This window comes from Bufo bufo, chromosome 6, assembly GCF_905171765.1.
Source record: "Bufo bufo chromosome 6, aBufBuf1.1, whole genome shotgun sequence".
Taxonomy (NCBI): Eukaryota; Metazoa; Chordata; class Amphibia; order Anura; family Bufonidae; genus Bufo; species Bufo bufo.
The window spans coordinates 135,700,007-135,717,937 of record NC_053394.1 but is presented as its reverse complement, the minus strand read 5'-3'; the positions used below and the strand labels follow the sequence as shown (position 1 = coordinate 135,717,937).

At 46.5% G+C, this 17,931-nt stretch overlaps 1 protein-coding gene across 1 annotated transcript in view; it reads right to left on the bottom strand.

Moving 5' to 3' along the window:
* TM9SF4 (transmembrane 9 superfamily member 4) overlaps positions 1-14,426 on the bottom strand; it is a 34,012-nt gene extending 19,586 nt beyond the window's left edge. Inside the window, exon 1 of the mRNA XM_040439128.1 lies at positions 14,318-14,426. Coding sequence (XP_040295062.1) covers positions 14,318-14,341 — 24 coding nt within the window. The 5' untranslated portion in view covers positions 14,342-14,426. The remainder of the gene's footprint in view (positions 1-14,317) is intronic.
* Positions 14,427-17,931: the final 3,505 nt, after the last annotated feature.

Below are 17,931 nucleotides of genomic sequence, written 5' to 3'. Positions count from 1 at the left end.
GAATCTTGAGAGTCTTCCCCCCACCCCGACGTCATTGCTTATCGGAGGATTTTGGGTGGGAGAAGGATTGGCCTCTTCCTCTTCCTCCTTTTGGATAGCTCCAACGTCCTGATTTCCCTTTCCCCCTGTAGCTTTTTTCTTGACCCGAGGAGGGGCGAAAAGGATACCGGCGTCTGGAGGGGCGATCTTCCGGAAACCCCTTCTTTCTGTCCGCGGCCTTCTCTAGAATCTTATCTAGCACCGGGCCAAACACATATTCTCCAGAAAAGGGTATGGAACAGAGCTTCAATTTAGACGTCTTGTCCCCCGACCAGCACTTCATCCAGAGGGCTCTTCTGGCTGCATTGGAAAGTGCCGCGTCTCTGGCAGAGAATCGGACTAATTCGGCAGAGGCATCCGCCAGGAAGGCCGTGGCGGATTTTAAAAGAGGGAGAGAACTAAGAATTTGTTCCCTAGATGTTCTATCTTTAATATGAGTTTCCAATTCTCCCAACCAAAGATACATGGATCGGGCGACTGAGGTAGCCGCAATATTGGTTTTAATATTGAACATGGACGCCTCCCAGGATTTCCTGAGAAGACTGTCCGCTTTACGATCCATTAAATCTTTAAGTTGGGAGGTATCTTCAAATGGGAGAGATGTTTTCTTGTTCACTTTGGCCACCTGTACATCGATCTTGGGAATTTCATTGAAAATTTTAGATTCCTCTGGATCAAAAAGCAATCTATTTTTGAACGCAGCCGGGACTCCCAGACGTCTTTCTGGATCTGCCCACTCATCAAGGACCATATCCCTAATACTCTCGTTAATGGGGAACACACGAGTTTTCTTGACTCTTAGGCCCCCAAACATTTCTTCTTGTACTGAATGGGTACGTTGCACTTCCTCCACGCCCATGGTCGACCTTACTGCCTTTAATAGGTCGGACATTTCTTCTGTAGAAAAGTAATATCTACGACCGTCATCCACTGAGTCTGTATCAGAGACTCTCTCCCCCTCTTCCCATGACCTAACGGAGTGGGCACTTTCATCCGCCATAACTTCTAGGTCCGAAGGGGATGGAGACCTAGCCCGCTTCCTCTTAGGTTGCGGCAAGTCGGGGGGATTAGTGGACAGGTGGGCCAGGGATGAACGGATCTCTTCCTGAATCATGGTTTTCAATTCCTCTTTTAAGGAGGGTGCTTCATCCCGTACAATATTAGAAATACAAGACTTGCACAACTTTTTAGGGTAGTAGTCAGGAAGTCTGCTATTGCAGGAGATACATTTGAGTGTTTTTTTTATTTTTTTCGGGGCTTCTTTAGCCTAAAAGAGAGGAGAAGGCAGGGCATCAGGGTATGACCACTAGAGGGAGAGAGAGAGAGCAGGAGGGGGTCAGCAGAAGCGAGCTAGCTGCCCCTGGAAATAACTTTCTCTCTCTCTCTTTTTTCCCCCTTCCCCCTATTACAGCAGGAGAGGGGGATCAACAGACTCCCTGACCTGCACAAATAATACCCCCGAAGGGGACTCACAGTTGGTAGCAGCGCCGGTGGCTCAGCTCTAGGGGATCGCTCAGATGCCGACATCGTCCTCTCTGCAGGCAAGGGTTCCGCACCAGTGGGGACCGATCCTGGGAGCGTTTTGACACGGGCGGTAACCAGCGTTTATGCCCGGTTTTAAACTGGGCTCCACGCTGCCGCCGCGACGTCACTTCCGGGTCGCCGGCCGTGACGTCAAACATGCGCTCCATGCGCCGGCGCGCACCCAGCTATCGCCCGAGTAGGCTAGGAGGGAGTCTGCGCCAGGGAACAGGCCCCGGAATAACCAGGACGAGATAGGCCCTGAACCCCCTGCCCAGCGTTAGTACTTGGACCGCGGGAGGGCAGGGGGACGCCATGCTGGATGCCGGCGTTTTCCCAAAGGTAACGGAAAAATAAAAAATAAACAGGTTCCATTTCCTTAGCTTCATCTCCCTGCATACAGGGAGACCTTTCTCTGCCCTGTCCTCTGTAGGGACAGGAAACACTGGTGTTGGTGGTGGGAGGAGGGTATTTAACCTTTCTCTGTTCCTGCCCCTACAGAGGTCAGGGGTCAATCTCCTTGTATGCCGTCGTGATGATGCTATGGAAAAATGGATAGAAGAACGCCAGGTTTTTGAACAATGTATTAAAGAGAAAGAATTATTGCCTAGCTCTGAGTTTGAGGCTAGGCTATTTAAGTATGGTAACAAGTCAGGGAGGCTCCTAGCCAATTTAGCGAAGGGTCTGAGACAACCGCAGTATATTAACAGCTTGAAAAATTCTGCAGGGACAATTAAACATGATCCGGCACGGATTAATTCCATTCTGGGAGAGTATTATGAAAATCTATACAAGGACGGGGAGAGTGCGGATTTAAGTGACACCCTTCTTGACAAAATTGGCTTACCTAAGATGACCGAGGAACAACGACATACTTTAAACGCAGAAGTCACGGAGACAGTTGCAGGGAGTGATAAAGGGGCTAGGTAACTCTAAAGCTCCAGGACCGGACGGTTATACTGGAGAGTATTATAAGGCCTTATGTACCCAGGTCTCGCCAGTGTTGGTGGAAGTTTACAACAGCATGTTTAGAGGTGGACCGGCCCTGGACGGAACTAACCTCTCCTATATCAAACTGTTACCCAAACCTGAGAAGGATCCTTTGTTACCGGGTTCATACAGGCCCATTTCCCTGATAAACGTAGATGCGAAGATTATGTCCAAAATCATTGCAGATCAATTGGCTAAAATGATGCCATCTTTGGTAGGACAGGAGCAGGTGGGTTTCGTTAAGGGCCGTGCCGCGGTGACAAATATAAGAACGGTACTTGCCGTTTTGGATAGGGTGCAACATGACCCGGAGAAGGGAGAGTCACCAGCCATGCTCACACTAGATGCCGAGAAAGCGTTTGACAATGTTCGGTGGGCATGGCTGGAGGGGGTCCTGGATAAAATGGAGATCACAGGTGCCTTTAGGGGAGTCTTGTCACAGATTATCATAGGCCGCAGGCGAGGGTCTTTATGCAGGGGCACTTATCCAAACCATTTGACCTACAAAAAAGGGACTCGACAGGGATGCCCCCTATCCCCATTATTATTTAATCTGACACTAGAACCACTGGCTAGAGAACTATGCAGGTCTAACTTATTTGAAGGGATTAAGATAGGAAAGACAAGTGAAGGCGGCATTGTTCGCCGATGATATCTTATTTATGTCTAAACCACAGGGGCAGATTGATAGCGTTTTTGGGGCACTGGAGAGATTCGGGAAGTACTCCGGGTATAAAGTAAACATGTCAAAGTGTGAACTTCTACAGATATTCCTCTGGCCTAAGTTTGAGGTGGAAGGCAACAGGGGTGTTATAGGGTCCTTAATAAAATCCCAAATTAAATATCTTGGGATAAGGATTGGACGGACGCCGCATTCCATCTACCAGTTAAACTATCCACCTTTACTCAATAAATTTAAAGATGATCTAGCCAGATGGCAGACATTACCACTATCTTTAATGGGTAGGTGCCATTTAATTAAAATGTTAGCAATGTCCAAACTGATGTATCCACTCCAGACCATACCGGTGCTCCTAAGGCATGTAGACGTGAGGAACTTGGAGAGATGTTTTACAAAATTCATTTGGAATGGCAAGAAATCAAGAGTCTCACTGAGAAAGTTGAAACTGCGGAGGGAGATTGGAGGGCTAAATGTGCCTGACGTCAGAGGTTACAATTTAGCTTGTCTGAGTAGACACCTACCAGATTGGTTTAATGAAACTTCCCACTACTGAAATCTGAGATTAGAGAGGCAGCTAGCGGCACCCTGGGATTTAAAGGCTCTAATGCATACCAAACTATCTCAATTACCTCGCTTAGCTAGATGCTCGCTAATCTTACGAGACTCCATTATAACATGGAAGAACCTTAGAAAGTTGTACAAATTACCGTACCAGATCTCGAAACACCTCCCTTTGCACAATAATCCAGCTTTTACACCAGGGCAATCCGAGCGGTCGTTCAGGGCAATGGAAGATCAAAGGCATTAAGACAGTAAGTGATCTGTTCCATGCCCAGGAAAATAGATGGGCGACTCTACAAGAACTAGAGGATAGGTGGGGGTTGACAGGATCTAATTTGTTCCCATATCTGCAGATTAAGCATTACTGTAAAAGTCTAGCTATCAACATGACTGGCGAGTGGAACCGGAATAAATTTGATTCACTAATTATTTCTGGTAACAGACAATCCATATCACACCTATACGGCAGTTTGCGGTACCTTTGGGAGGACTCTATCTCTCAGGGATTGTTCGGGAGATGGGGGAACAAATTAGATCTAGTGGAGGTTTATCCAATTGCGAGAACTGGTATAGCAGCCTTAGACAAGGCAGTGGTAAACGAGACGTTGAGAGAAACTCACTTTAAAATTATACATCATGCCCTATATGGATTTGATATGCCAGTGACTAATACAAAGCCTAATAGGATAGTGGCCTGTCCTAGATGCTCTACTCCTAAAACTGACCTTTTACATGGGTTGTGGAGTTGCACAAAATTATTGGAGTATTGGAAGATGGTGGGTCTGATTCTACGTGACGGCAGTAATTTTAAGGAGGAACTGGATATCCAAATGGCAATACTACATGCAGGACAGCAGGAGGAGTCAAATGAGGGGGGGAAATGGGCAGAACACGGATCTCACAGCAATGGGGCACAGGATAGTCCTTGAGGCCAAAAGATGTTTGTTGTCCAACTGGTTAGAACCAAGGGTCCCATCAAAGGCTGAACTTCTAAGATGTCTGCGTCGCATGCTTCATTTAGAGTGGCAGGAAGCAACGGGTAAAAAAGAAACCGCCGGAAAGAAGCTGTATAAAACCTGGAAAAAGTTCATGATAAATTTCATGGAGGTGGCTGAAACATCAATGATCATGAGGCCGTTTACCCTAACTGCTTGGTATTTGCAGGAGGATATCAAGGGACGGCTGGGGAGGCTTAAGGTTTGTAGTCGTTAGTGTTTCAGGGATATGTAGGATGAGATAAAGAAGAGTCAGGATATTAGGTTAGCGTTGGGGGCGAATAAGAAGGGGCTCAGAGAGGTGTATACCCTTGACAGATACATTTGAATTATTATTTTCCATGTACGTGGTGGGGGGAGGGTGGGAGGGGATTAAAATGGGAAAAATGGTATTGTATTATGTTAGTAGATCCTGACAAAGATGTGTCAACTAATATATATGATATGGTAGATTATGAAAATCTGAACTTTATTGTATTATGGATGATATTGTATTGTTTTTTCAAGATCATGATGCAATACTAATAAACATCTTTGTTAAAAAAAAAAAAATACTTACCTTTCCTGTAGGGGCGCTGCTCCACTGGATCCTGACGTCACACAGCGTCGGGTCATAGTGCACGTAAGCACGATGTGTCAGGATCCAGTGCAGCCCGTTATGGGCTGGCAGGTGACCATGGAGCGGTAAGTAATAGCAAGTGCTTCACTCCCTCTCCGTGGTCACATGACACAAACGAATCCTCAATGCAAAAAATTTGCATCAATGATTTTTTTGTGTCGAATTACTCGATTCAATCGGGTTATCGTTTCAGCCCTAGTTAACAGCCAAACAAAACTCAATGTTTATTGCCCTGATTCTGTGGTTTACAGAAACACCCCACATGTGGTCGTAAACTGATGTACGGGGAAACGGCAGGGCGCAGAAGAAAAGGAGCGCCGTATGGTTTTTGGAAGGCAGATTTTGCTGAACTGGTTTTTAGATGCCATGTCCCATTTGAAGCCCCCCTGATGCACTCTTACAGTAGAAACATCCAAAAAGTGACCCCATTTTGGAAACTAGGGGATAAGGTGGCAGTTTTATTGGTACTATTTTGAGGTACATATGAATTTTAATTGCTCTATATTACATTTTTTGGGAGGCAAGGTAACCAAAAAAAAAATTGCTGTTTTGGCACCGTTTTTTTTTTTTTTTTTTTACAACAATCACAAGGTAGATCACGTGCTATTTTTAAAGAGCAGGTTGTTATGGACACAATGATATCAACTGTTTTTGGGTCTCCATTTTCTGAACACCATTTATTTATATTTTTCTGCCGATCATCTTGTGCAGGGGCTCGTTTTTTGAAGGAAGAGTTGACGTCTTTATTGGTACAATTTACAATAGAAATTATTTTTTAAGTTATTATGCACAAGACTTCGCGAACAACAACTTCGGCTCATAGGAGCCAATACATTCTAATACTCTACGGCGCGCTCGCTCCGTACAGTAATCAAATGAAGTATTATGTGAATCGACTTCGGATGTTTCATCCGAAGTCGATTCGCTCATCCCTACCAGAGACAAATGTATCTTCATTCTACAGCAGCTCCATGTTGTCCTCGATTTCTGTTTAGGTGCATGGACTGCAGGAGGATGTGCAGGGGATATCAAGATCAGCACAGAGAGCACTAGTCTTGATCAATCTGCCTCGTGGTGTCAGCTAATCAACACAAAATACCTGCAAAGTTTTCCTAAACCTTTAAAATGGTCCCCTAGCCTGGTTCAGTAGGCTACACAATCATGGGGAAGACTGCCGACTTGATAGTTGTCCAGAATTCACAGCTAGGACAATTACCTGTCAAAGGGTGTGATCATTGAGGTAATATAGTTATCAGAATTCACAGATTATCCCTCATAAAACATAATGTTTTATGAGGAATAATCTGTGAATTTTGATAGTTGTCCAGAAGACAGTCATTGACTCCCTCCACAAAGAGGGTAAACCACAAAAGGTCATTGCTAAAGAAGTTGGCTGTTCAACGTGCTGCATCCAAGTATATTAATGGAAAGTTGTGTGGAATGAAAAAGTGTAGTAGAAAAGTGTACACAAGCAACAGGGATAACCGCAGCCTTCAAAGGACTGTCAAGAAAAGGCCATTAAAGAATTTGGAGGAGATTCACAAGGAGTGGACTGCTGCTGGGGTCAGTTCCTTATGAGCCACCACACACACACGTATCCAGGACAAGGGCTACAACTGTCACATTTCCTTGTGTCAAGCCACTCATGTCTTACCTGGTCTAAGGAGTGGAGCACAGGCGCATTTCCACGTGTCACGCTGCATTGCGCAGCACAAGGCTCTGTTTGTTTTGTGCCGATGAATGACGTATTGGCCTTCGTATCACTTCTGCCTAGCAGTGAGCTCGGTAACATCACTGGCAGAAAAATGGGTGGTCTGGCGCTGCCAGAGGCGGCTACTATGCAAAGTAGCATTATTAAACATTTTCAGCAGTTCTTCCCTCTACAGCCTTCAGTTTCAATGCATCTGCAGACTGTTCCTTCTCAACGAATGCAGCAAAGCACTGCTCCGAAGGCTTCATCTGTAGCCCTCATCTCTAAGGCAGTGACTGGGACGAGCCTCCCTAGCATCGCGGGTAATGTTAGGGGGGCTAGTCCCCATCGCGCCCACTGAGAAACACAGCCATCTCCTCCTCCTTCCTGTACCTATGCTCTGCATTTACATAATTGGCGCCAAAACGTGAAAAAATAAATAAAATTAAATTCTGACAGCATCAGCAGAGGGTACTCCCCATGTAAGGGCCCTTTCACACGAGTGAGTATTCCACGCGGGTGCAATGCGTGATGTAAACGCATTGCGCTCGCACGGAATCCGGACCCATTCATTTCAACAGGGCTGTGCACATGTGCGTTGCGTGAAAATCGCAGCATGTTCTATATTCTGCGATTTTCATGCAACGCAGGCCCCATACAAGTGAATGGAGCTGAGTGAAAATCGCTTCGCACCCGCAAGCAAGTGCAGATGCGATGTGTTTTTCACAGATGGTTGCTAAGAGATGTATACCTTCAGTTTTTTCATCATGCGCGTGCAAAATGCATTAAATCGCACGATAAAAACTTAACGCAAACGCAGACAAAACTGAAGGACTTTGTATACGAAATTGCACATTTTTCACTGAACGCATTCGCAACGCATCCGGACCTAATCTGCACAGGCTCGTCTGCAAGGGGCCTAAAGGTACTCAGGATCATCATGTTTTTCCCATCCATTTAAAGTACACAGAAAACATGTACATTAAACAGATGCCTGAGACTTAGGCCACACAGTGACATCCGTTCTCCACAGAGTTCCACTGTAAAAAAAAAAAAATTAAAAAAAATATACTTTTTATTTTTACCGGACTCCACAGGATACAAGAACGTGGGGTGCTGTGTTTTTGTATCCTTTTTACACTACACTCCTTTATACACTACACCTATATCCTGTACACCCCCCCCTCTAGGACACACAGTATAAACCTGTATATGTGGGATACATGTCCACTCCTTTATACACTACACCTATATCCTGTACACCCCCCCCCCCTCTAGGACACACCGTATACACATTCAGTACACACCTGTATATGTGGGATACATGTCCACTCCTTTATACACTACACCTATATCCTGTACATCCCCCCCCCTCTAGGACACACCGTATACACACCTGTATATGTGGGATACATGTCCACTCCTTTATACACTACACCTATAGCCTGTACACCCCCCCCCCTCTAGGACACACAGTATAAACCTGTATATGTGGGATACATGTCCACTCCTTTATACACTACACCTATATCCTGTACACCCCCCCCCCAGGACACACCGTATACACATTCAGTACACACCTGTATATGTGGAATGTGTTCACTCCTTTATACACTACACCTATATCCTGTACACCCCCCCCCCCTCTAGGACACACAGTATAAACCTGTATATGTGGGATACATGTCCACTCCTTTATACACTACACCTATATCCTGTACACCCCCCCCCCCAGGACACACCGTATACACATTCAGTACACACCTGTATATGTGGAATGTGTTCACTCCTTTATACACTACACCTATATCCTGTACACCCCCCCTCTCTAGGACACACCGTATACACATTCAGTACACACCTGTATATGTGGGATACATGTCCACTCCTTTATACACTACACCTATATCCTGTACACCCCCCCCCCCAGGACACACCGTATACACATTCAGTACACACCTGTATATGTGGAATGTGTTCACTCCTTTATACACTACACCTATATCCTGTACACCCCCGCCCCTCTAGGACACACCGTATACACATTCAGTACACACCTGTATATGTGGAATGTGTTCACATCCTTTATACACTACACCTATATCCTGTACACCCCCCCCCCCCTCTAGGACACAGTATAAACCTGTATATGTGGGATACATGTCCACTCCTTTATACACTACACCTATATCCTGTACACCCCCCCCCCCTCTAGGACACACAGTATACACATTCAGTACACACCTGTATATGTGGGATGTGTTCACTCCTTTATACACTACACCTATATCCTGTACACCCCCGCCCCTCTAGGACACACCGTATACACATTCAGTACACACCTGTATATGTGGAATGTGTTCACTCCTTTATACACTACACCTATATCCTGTACACCCCCCCCCCCCTCTAGGACACAGTATAAACCTGTATATGTGGGATACATGTCCACTCCGGACCCATTCATTTCAACAGGGCTGTGCACATGTGCGTTGCGTGAAAATCGCAGCATGTTCTATATTCTGCGATTTTCATGCAACGCAGGCCCCATACAAGTGAATGGAGCTGAGTGAAAATCGCTTCGCACCCGCAAGCAAGTGCAGATGCGATGTGTTTTTCACAGATGGTTGCTAAGAGATGTATACCTTCAGTTTTTTCATCATGCGCGTGCAAAATGCATTAAATCGCACGATAAAAACTTAACGCAAACGCAGACAAAACTGAAGGACTTTGTATACGAAATTGCACATTTTTCACTGAACGCATTCGCAACGCATCCGGACCTAATCTGCACAGGCTCGTCTGCAAGGGGCCTAAAGGTACTCAGGATCATCATGTTTTTCCCATCCATTTAAAGTACACAGAAAACATGTACATTAAACAGATGCCTGAGACTTAGGCCACACAGTGACATCCGTTCTCCACAGAGTTCCACTGTAAAAAAAAAAAAATTAAAAAAAATATACTTTTTATTTTTACCGGACTCCACAGGATACAAGAACGTGGGGTGCTGTGTTTTTGTATCCTTTTTTTCTAATGTATACGTCAAACGGAGGCCTAAAATGTGATGTGAATCCACCCTAAAAACAAAAAACCCGTGAAAGGACCTTTTTAACTTTAACTACATGATACATGCCATTTGCTGAAGTGAGACAACCCTTTAAGGCCTCATGCACACGACTGTATTTTTTCACGGTCCGCAAATCAGGGTTCCGTTGGTCCGTGACCGTTTTTTCGTCCGTGGGTCTTCCTTGATTTTTAGAGGATCCACGGACATGAAAAAAAAGTCGTTTTGGTGTCCGCCTGGCCGTGCGGAGCCAAACGGATCCGTCCTGAATTACAATGCAAGTCAATGGGGACGGATCTGTTTGACGTTGACACAATATGGTGCAATTTCAAACAGATCCGTCCCCCATTGACTTTCAATGTAAAGTCAGGAGTTAATATACCATAGGATCAGAGTTTTCTCCAATCCAATGGTATATTTTAACTTGAAGCGTCCCCATCACCATGGGAACGACTCTATGTTAGAATATACCATCGGATTTGAGTTACATCGTGAAACTCAGATCCGACAGTATATTCTAACACAGAGGCGTTCCCATAGTGATGGGGACACTTCTAGTTAGAATATACTACGAACTGTGTACATGACTGCCCCCTGCTGCCTGGCAGCACCCGATCTCTTACAGGGGGCCGTGATCAGCACAATTAACTCTTCAGGTGCCGCACCTGAAGGGGTTAATTGTGCGTATCATAGCCCCCTGTAAGAGATCAGGGGCTGCCAGGCAGCAGGGGGCAGACCCCCCCTCCCTCCCCAGTTTAAATATCATTGGTGGCCAGTGTGCGGCCTCCCCTCCCCCCCCGATCATTGGTGGCGGCGGCGATTCCGATCGGAGTCCCAGTTTAATCACTCTGGGGCTCCGATCGGTAACCATGGCAACCAGGACGCTACTGCAGGCCTGGTTGCCATGGTTACTTAGCAATATTGCAATATTAGAAGCATCATACTTACCTGCTGGCTGCTGCGCTGTCTGTGTCCGGCCGGGAGCTCCTCCTACTGGTAAGTGACAGGTCTGTGCGGCGCATTGCTTAATGATCTGTCACTTACCAATAGGAGGAGCTCCCGGCCGGACACAGACAGCGCAGCAGCCAGCAGGTATGATGCTTCTAATATTGTAATATTGCTAAGTAACCATAGCAACCAGGCCTGCAGTAGCGTCCTGGTTGCCATGGTTACCGATCGGAGCCCCAGAGCGATTAAACTGGGACTCCGATCGGAATCTCCGCTCCCACCAATGATCGGGGGGGGAGGCCGCACACTGGCCACCAATGATATTAATACAATTGAGGGGGGGCCGCACACTGGCCACCAATAATATTACAATAGAGGGAGGGGGGGCCGCACTGGCCACCAATGAAATTAAAACTCCGGGGGGAAGAGGGTTCTGCCCCCTGCTGCCTGGCAGCCCCTGATCTCTTATAGGGGGCTATGATATGCACAATTAAGCCCTCAGTTGCAGCACCTGAGGGGTTAATTGTGCGGATCACAGCCCCCTGTAAGAGATCGGGTGCTGCCAGGCAGCAGGGGGCAGTTATGTACACGGTTCGTAGTATATTCTAACTAGAAGCGTCCCCATCATCATGGGAACGCCTCTGTGTTAGAATATACTGTCGGATATGAGTTTTCACGAAGTGAAAACTCATCTCTGAAAAAGCTTTTATGCAGACGGATCTTCGGATCCGTCTGTATGAAAGTAACCTACGGCCACGGATCACGGACGCGGATGCCAATCTTGTGTGCATCCGTGTTCTTTCACGGACCCATTGACTTGAATGGGTCCGTGAACCGTTGTCCGTCAAAAAAATAGGACAGGTCCTATTTTTTTGACGGACAGGAAACACGGATCACGGATGCGGCTGCAAAACGGTGCATTTTCCGATTTTTCCAATGGGTCCGCGGAAAAAAAAAAGGAAAACGGCACAACGGTCGTGTGCATGAGGCCTAACTCAAAGGATTTTCATTTCTGCAGATGCCAGCAATCTTCACTTCCATTGTGTACACCCCCCCCCTCTAGGACACACCGTATACACATTCAGTACACACCTGTATATATATATGTGGAATGTGTTCACTCCTTTATACACTACACCTATATCCTGTACACCCCCCCCCTCTAGGACACACAGTATAAACCTGTATATGTGGGATACATGTCCACTCCTTTATACACTACACCTATATCCTGTACACCCCCCCCCCCTCTAGGACACACCGTATACACATTCAGTACACACCTGTATATGTGGGATACATGTCCACTCCTTTATACACTACACCTATATCCTGTACATCCCCCCCCCTCTAGGACACACCGTATACACACCTGTATATGTGGGATACATGTCCACTCCTTTATACACTACACCTATAGCCTGTACACCCCCCCCCCCTCTAGGACACACAGTATAAACCTGTATATGTGGGATACATGTCCACTCCTTTATACACTACACCTATATCCTGTACACCCCCCCCCCAGGACACACCGTATACACATTCAGTACACACCTGTATATGTGGAATGTGTTCACTCCTTTATACACTACACCTATATCCTGTACACCCCCCCCCCCTCTAGGACACACAGTATAAACCTGTATATGTGGGATACATGTCCACTCCTTTATACACTACACCTATATCCTGTACACCCCCCCCCCCCTAGGACACACCGTATACACATTCAGTACACACCTGTATATGTGGAATGTGTTCACTCCTTTATACACTACACCTATATCCTGTACACCCCCCCCCCTCTCGGACACACCGTATACACATTCAGTACACACCTGTATATGTGGGATACATGTCCACTCCTTTATACACTACACCTATATCCTGTACACCCCCCCCCCCCAGGACACACCGTATACACATTCAGTACACACCTGTATATGTGGAATGTGTTCACTCCTTTATACACTACACCTATATCCTGTACACCCCCGCCCCTCTAGGACACACCGTATACACATTCAGTACACACCTGTATATGTGGAATGTGTTCACTCCTTTATACACTACACCTATATCCTGTACACCCCCCCCCCCCTCTAGGACACAGTATAAACCTGTATATGTGGGATACATGTCCACTCCTTTATACACTACACCTATATCCTGTACACCCCCCCCCCTCTAGGACACACAGTATACACATTCAGTACACACCTGTATATGTGGGATGTGTTCACTCCTTTATACACTACACCTATATCCTGTACACCCCCGCCCCTCTAGGACACACCGTATACACATTCAGTACACACCTGTATATGTGGAATGTGTTCACTCCTTTATACACTACACCTATATCCTGTACACCCCCCCCCCCTCTAGGACACAGTATAAACCTGTATATGTGGGATACATGTCCACTCCTTTATACACTACACCTATATCCTGTACACCCCCCCCCCTCTAGGACACACAGTATACACATTCAGTACACACCTGTATATGTGGAATACATGTCCACTCCTTTATACACTACACCCCCCCTCCCCCTCTATGAAGCACAGTATACACATTCAGTACACACCTGTATATGTGGGATGTGTGTTCCAAGGAAGTCACCATTAGAATTCCATCACCAGATCCTTGTCTGGGGCACCTGCCTAGTTACGGCATTTAGCTGGAATACCTGTCTGACAACCCCAGGCAGCAGCCATATTAGTGGTCACCTAACAGACAGGTCTGACAGAGGAGAATCTCCAGGAATATAAAGACTAGCTCTGTATAACAGCTGTGATCCGCAGTCACATGACTACATCACCCAATGGCTGCACCGATTAAACCACGTTGTTTAACGGATATTTCCTCACAACACCTCACTTCAGTTCCCCGTAAGATTTCTGGACAAGTCCTTTAAATGGACTCATCATTCCAACAGAAACCACTACTGTACATGACAGCAGTGCAGTACACTGACAGAACAGCACGTGACGGGCCTCACACGGAGGGCCACCTCCGGTGACAGGGACCGGGCGGCCGCCTCAGGCCGGTGCTCCAGGCAGTGACAGCAGCCGGAGACTGACACTACAGCGCAAGAACTAAGTGCGGCTTCTGCACCGCCTGAGCCTGCACTCATACCGGAGACCACGTCCACGCCACAGGAAACCGACAAAGCGGAGCAAGGGAGAAGGGTCCTTACCCGTAACGGGTGAGACGTGGCCATGTTTCCTGAACTTGTCCTCCCGCCGGAACCCGCGAGATCTCCCTCTGCTTACGTCACATCCCACGGGATCTGCAGAGGCTTCGGCATTTGTTGATCACGTGACTTCCTTGTACGCGAAGCGGAAGACTGCGCGCTGTCAATCAGGATATCTCGCCTCACCATTGGTCAGGAGTTGGCTTTGGGGCGGGGACAGAGCGAAGAAGCACGTCGTCAAACTGGCTTTTTTTTTTTTTTTTGCGCTGATGTGCGGCGGTTTTGTAAGGGGCGATGACGGTGTGTTTTTTTTTTTTTTTTTAATGCAAGTGACTTCTAACTATCGAGGTTGATAAAAAATGGAATTCCAGACAGCATCGACTGAATAACTTCTGTACATTTACGGGAGCTGATGACGTGTTCATCGGAACGTGCTGTCCAAGAACGTAGCGCAATTTCTAATACTGGTCCTGCACTAAATAACTAGGGTTGCCACCTTTCCCAACAAAAAATACTGGCTAAGTTAAGCCACACCCCAAGTGGGGGCGTGGCTTAACACGGGGCTATCATACTGTGGCTCCCAATATGCCCCCATTAGTGCTGCCCAGAATTAATTCTGTCCACATAAGGGCCCCCTAATAATAGTAATGCCCTCATTTGTGCACCCCAGAATTAATGCCCCCCATTAGTACCCCCAGTAATATTAGTGTCCCCCAATAAGGGTAATGGCCCCATTAGTGCCACCCAGTAACAATAATTCCCCCTTTAATGCCCACCAGGAAGAATAATGCCACCCATTATTGCCCCCAGTTAGAATAATGCCATTAGTGCCCCCCAATAAGGGTAATTGCCCCATTAATGCCACCCAGTAACAATAATGACCCCATTAGTGCGACCCAGAAAGAATAATGCCCCCCATTATTGCCCCTAGTTAGAATAATGCCCCTATTAGTGCCCCCAGTTAGAATAATGCCCCAAGTTAGAATAATGCCTCCCATTAGTGCCCTCAGTTGGAATAATGCCCCCCGAGTTAGAATAATGCCCCCATTAGTGCCCCCAGTTGGAATAATGCCCCCCCAGTTAGAATAATGCCCCCCATTAGTGCCCCCAGTTAGAATAATGCCCCCCATTAGTGCCTCCAGTTGGAATAATGCCCCCCCATTAGTGCCCCAAGTTAGAATAATGCCCCCCATTAGTGCCCCCAGTTGGAATAATGTCCCCCCCAGTTAGAATAATGCCCTCCATTAGTGCCCCCAGTTAGAATAATGCCCCCCATTAGTGCCCCCAGTTAGAACAATGCCCCCCCCAGTTGGAATAATGCCCCCCCATTAGTGCCCCCAGTTAGAATAATACCACCCCCCTTCTCTGCTTCTGCAATAAAATAAAAACACAGAGGAGCGAGCAAATGGAGGAGGTAAAGGCTGCACTAATGAACGCTCCGCACTGGAAGTGCTCATTAGTAGCAGTCCTTGTAACAAAATACTGGCAATTAACATTGCTGATAGAAAAAAAATACCGGCACAGGCAGGGCCACTAAATTACCGGCCTTGCCAGTGAGATACCGGCCAGGTGGCAACCCTAACAGGAGCTGACCAGATGGAGGAGCTTGTTAAAGGGTAACTGTCATGTTTTCATCAAAAATCTATTTTAGCACGTTACTGCTGGTGGAGCATTATGCAGAAAGCAATCTTTAGTTTCTTCACATGCCACAGTTTTCCTTGAGTTTTTCCCTTAGTTACGGCTGTTTAAAGGGAATCTGTCACCTGCTTTTAGCATTTTAAGCTGGCACCATCACTATGTTGACTAAAGTACCTTATTTCCAGCAGTCTTCTTTTTACTTGATTTCGTTTTGTCCTTTTGATATAAAAGCGCTTTTTATGTTATGCTAATGAGGGTCCAAGGTGCCCAGAGGGGCGTTTTTTTCACTCTCCGGAGCCCAGTGACGCCCCCCTGCAGTGCCCAAGAACGCCTCCTGATAGTCAAAACACCTCCCACAGCCCCGGCAAACGGTTCCGCCCCCTCCCCACGTCATCTTCTACCTTCTAGAAATGCCCCGTCCTTCTTCCTGTCGGCGGCCAGAAAACTTGCGCAGGCGCAGTACCGCCTGCGGCCTGCGCCTGTACGATCATCAACCTCCTCAGGGCAACAGCCTCAAAAGTCTCACTGGGCATGCGCCGAGCCCAGTGATGTAACCTGAGCGCTGTTGCCCTGAGGAGGTTGATGATCGCACAGGCCGCAGGCGGTACTGCGCCTGCGCGAGTTTTCTGGCCGCCAACAGGAAGAAGGACGGGGCATTTCTAGAAGGTAGACTATGACATGGGGAGGGGGCGGAACCGTTTGCCGCCAATGGACCTTCTAAGGCACCAATCAACTGTTCGTGCCTGCATCTGATAAACCTCATCCATACTCTGCTATCCTGTTCTACAATATGCAGTGGGATTTTTTTATACGGCTACCCGCAGGAGTGTCCAGAAGGATGCTGCTTGGTGTCAAGCCGTAAGCGGGTCTGCAGCCTTCAAAGTGAACAACCGCGGTGATTTTACTTTTTAATTTCACTTTTTTAATTATCACATTTTCACGATTTTTAATAAAGCGAATAATTGACCTGAATGGGCAAGCACTCAAAACATCCCAGATTTAGCGGAAATACAGTGATTTAATAAAGGTACATCAACACATCAATACATGATTAAAATACAAAAATAAAATAAAGATTAAAACACATAAAATCTCTGAGGATGGTCACTTTAGAGCAGATGTTCGTATTCACTTTGATTGCACACACAAAAAGTTCCTACAGAGAAGGAAATAGTTGTTCCAGAAGGTGCCCTTTATATCGCATCAAATTAATATGACACTGATTGATGTACCAGCAAATGTATAGCCGCTGGTAAACGCTCTTGTATAGCGTTTGATTCTTACATGCAGTCTATATCAATGTCGAGATGAGAGGATTTGTAGCCGCACCAAAGATATAACAATGCGGATAAAAGATACTTGCTCACTGAGCACTCACCCCACCTTGTGATGGATGGTCTTCACACTAGCCCGTGTGCGCTCTTGTGTGCGCTCTTTGAGCGAATCGGTAGAGTAGAGTGGGGTCCAAATCACATGTAGCTGTTCGATATCCTCTGTATGTGGCTCTGTGTATGATTCTCGCGGGAACCTGGATGCAGAGTCTCGGGCCTTACCTCTTCTCGCGTTGTTTGCTGTAATATGACTGTAAAATCGTCTCACAGACCGATACATTTGTTCGTAAAGTTTTTGAGGTGGAGATCCACCTTCTCTAGTGCCGCAAATGTCAATTTAGTGGGGTCTTTATTGTGGACCTCCCTGAAATGTCTCGACAGAGAATGTTTGTCAAACCCATTCTTAATTTTAGTCATGTGTCCAGATATTCTTGTTTTTAATGGTCGCTTAGTGCGTCCAATATACTGCTTCTGACAAGGGCACTGGATGATGTAGATGACACTGGAGGAGTTGCAAGATAGACTGTCCCTAATCTTCCAGGAAAATAAATTCTGTGTGGATGACACTTCTATCGTTCTTCTAGGAAATACTGTATTTTTGCAGGCGGTGCACCTGCCGCACCTAAAGAAACTATTCATATTTGTCCA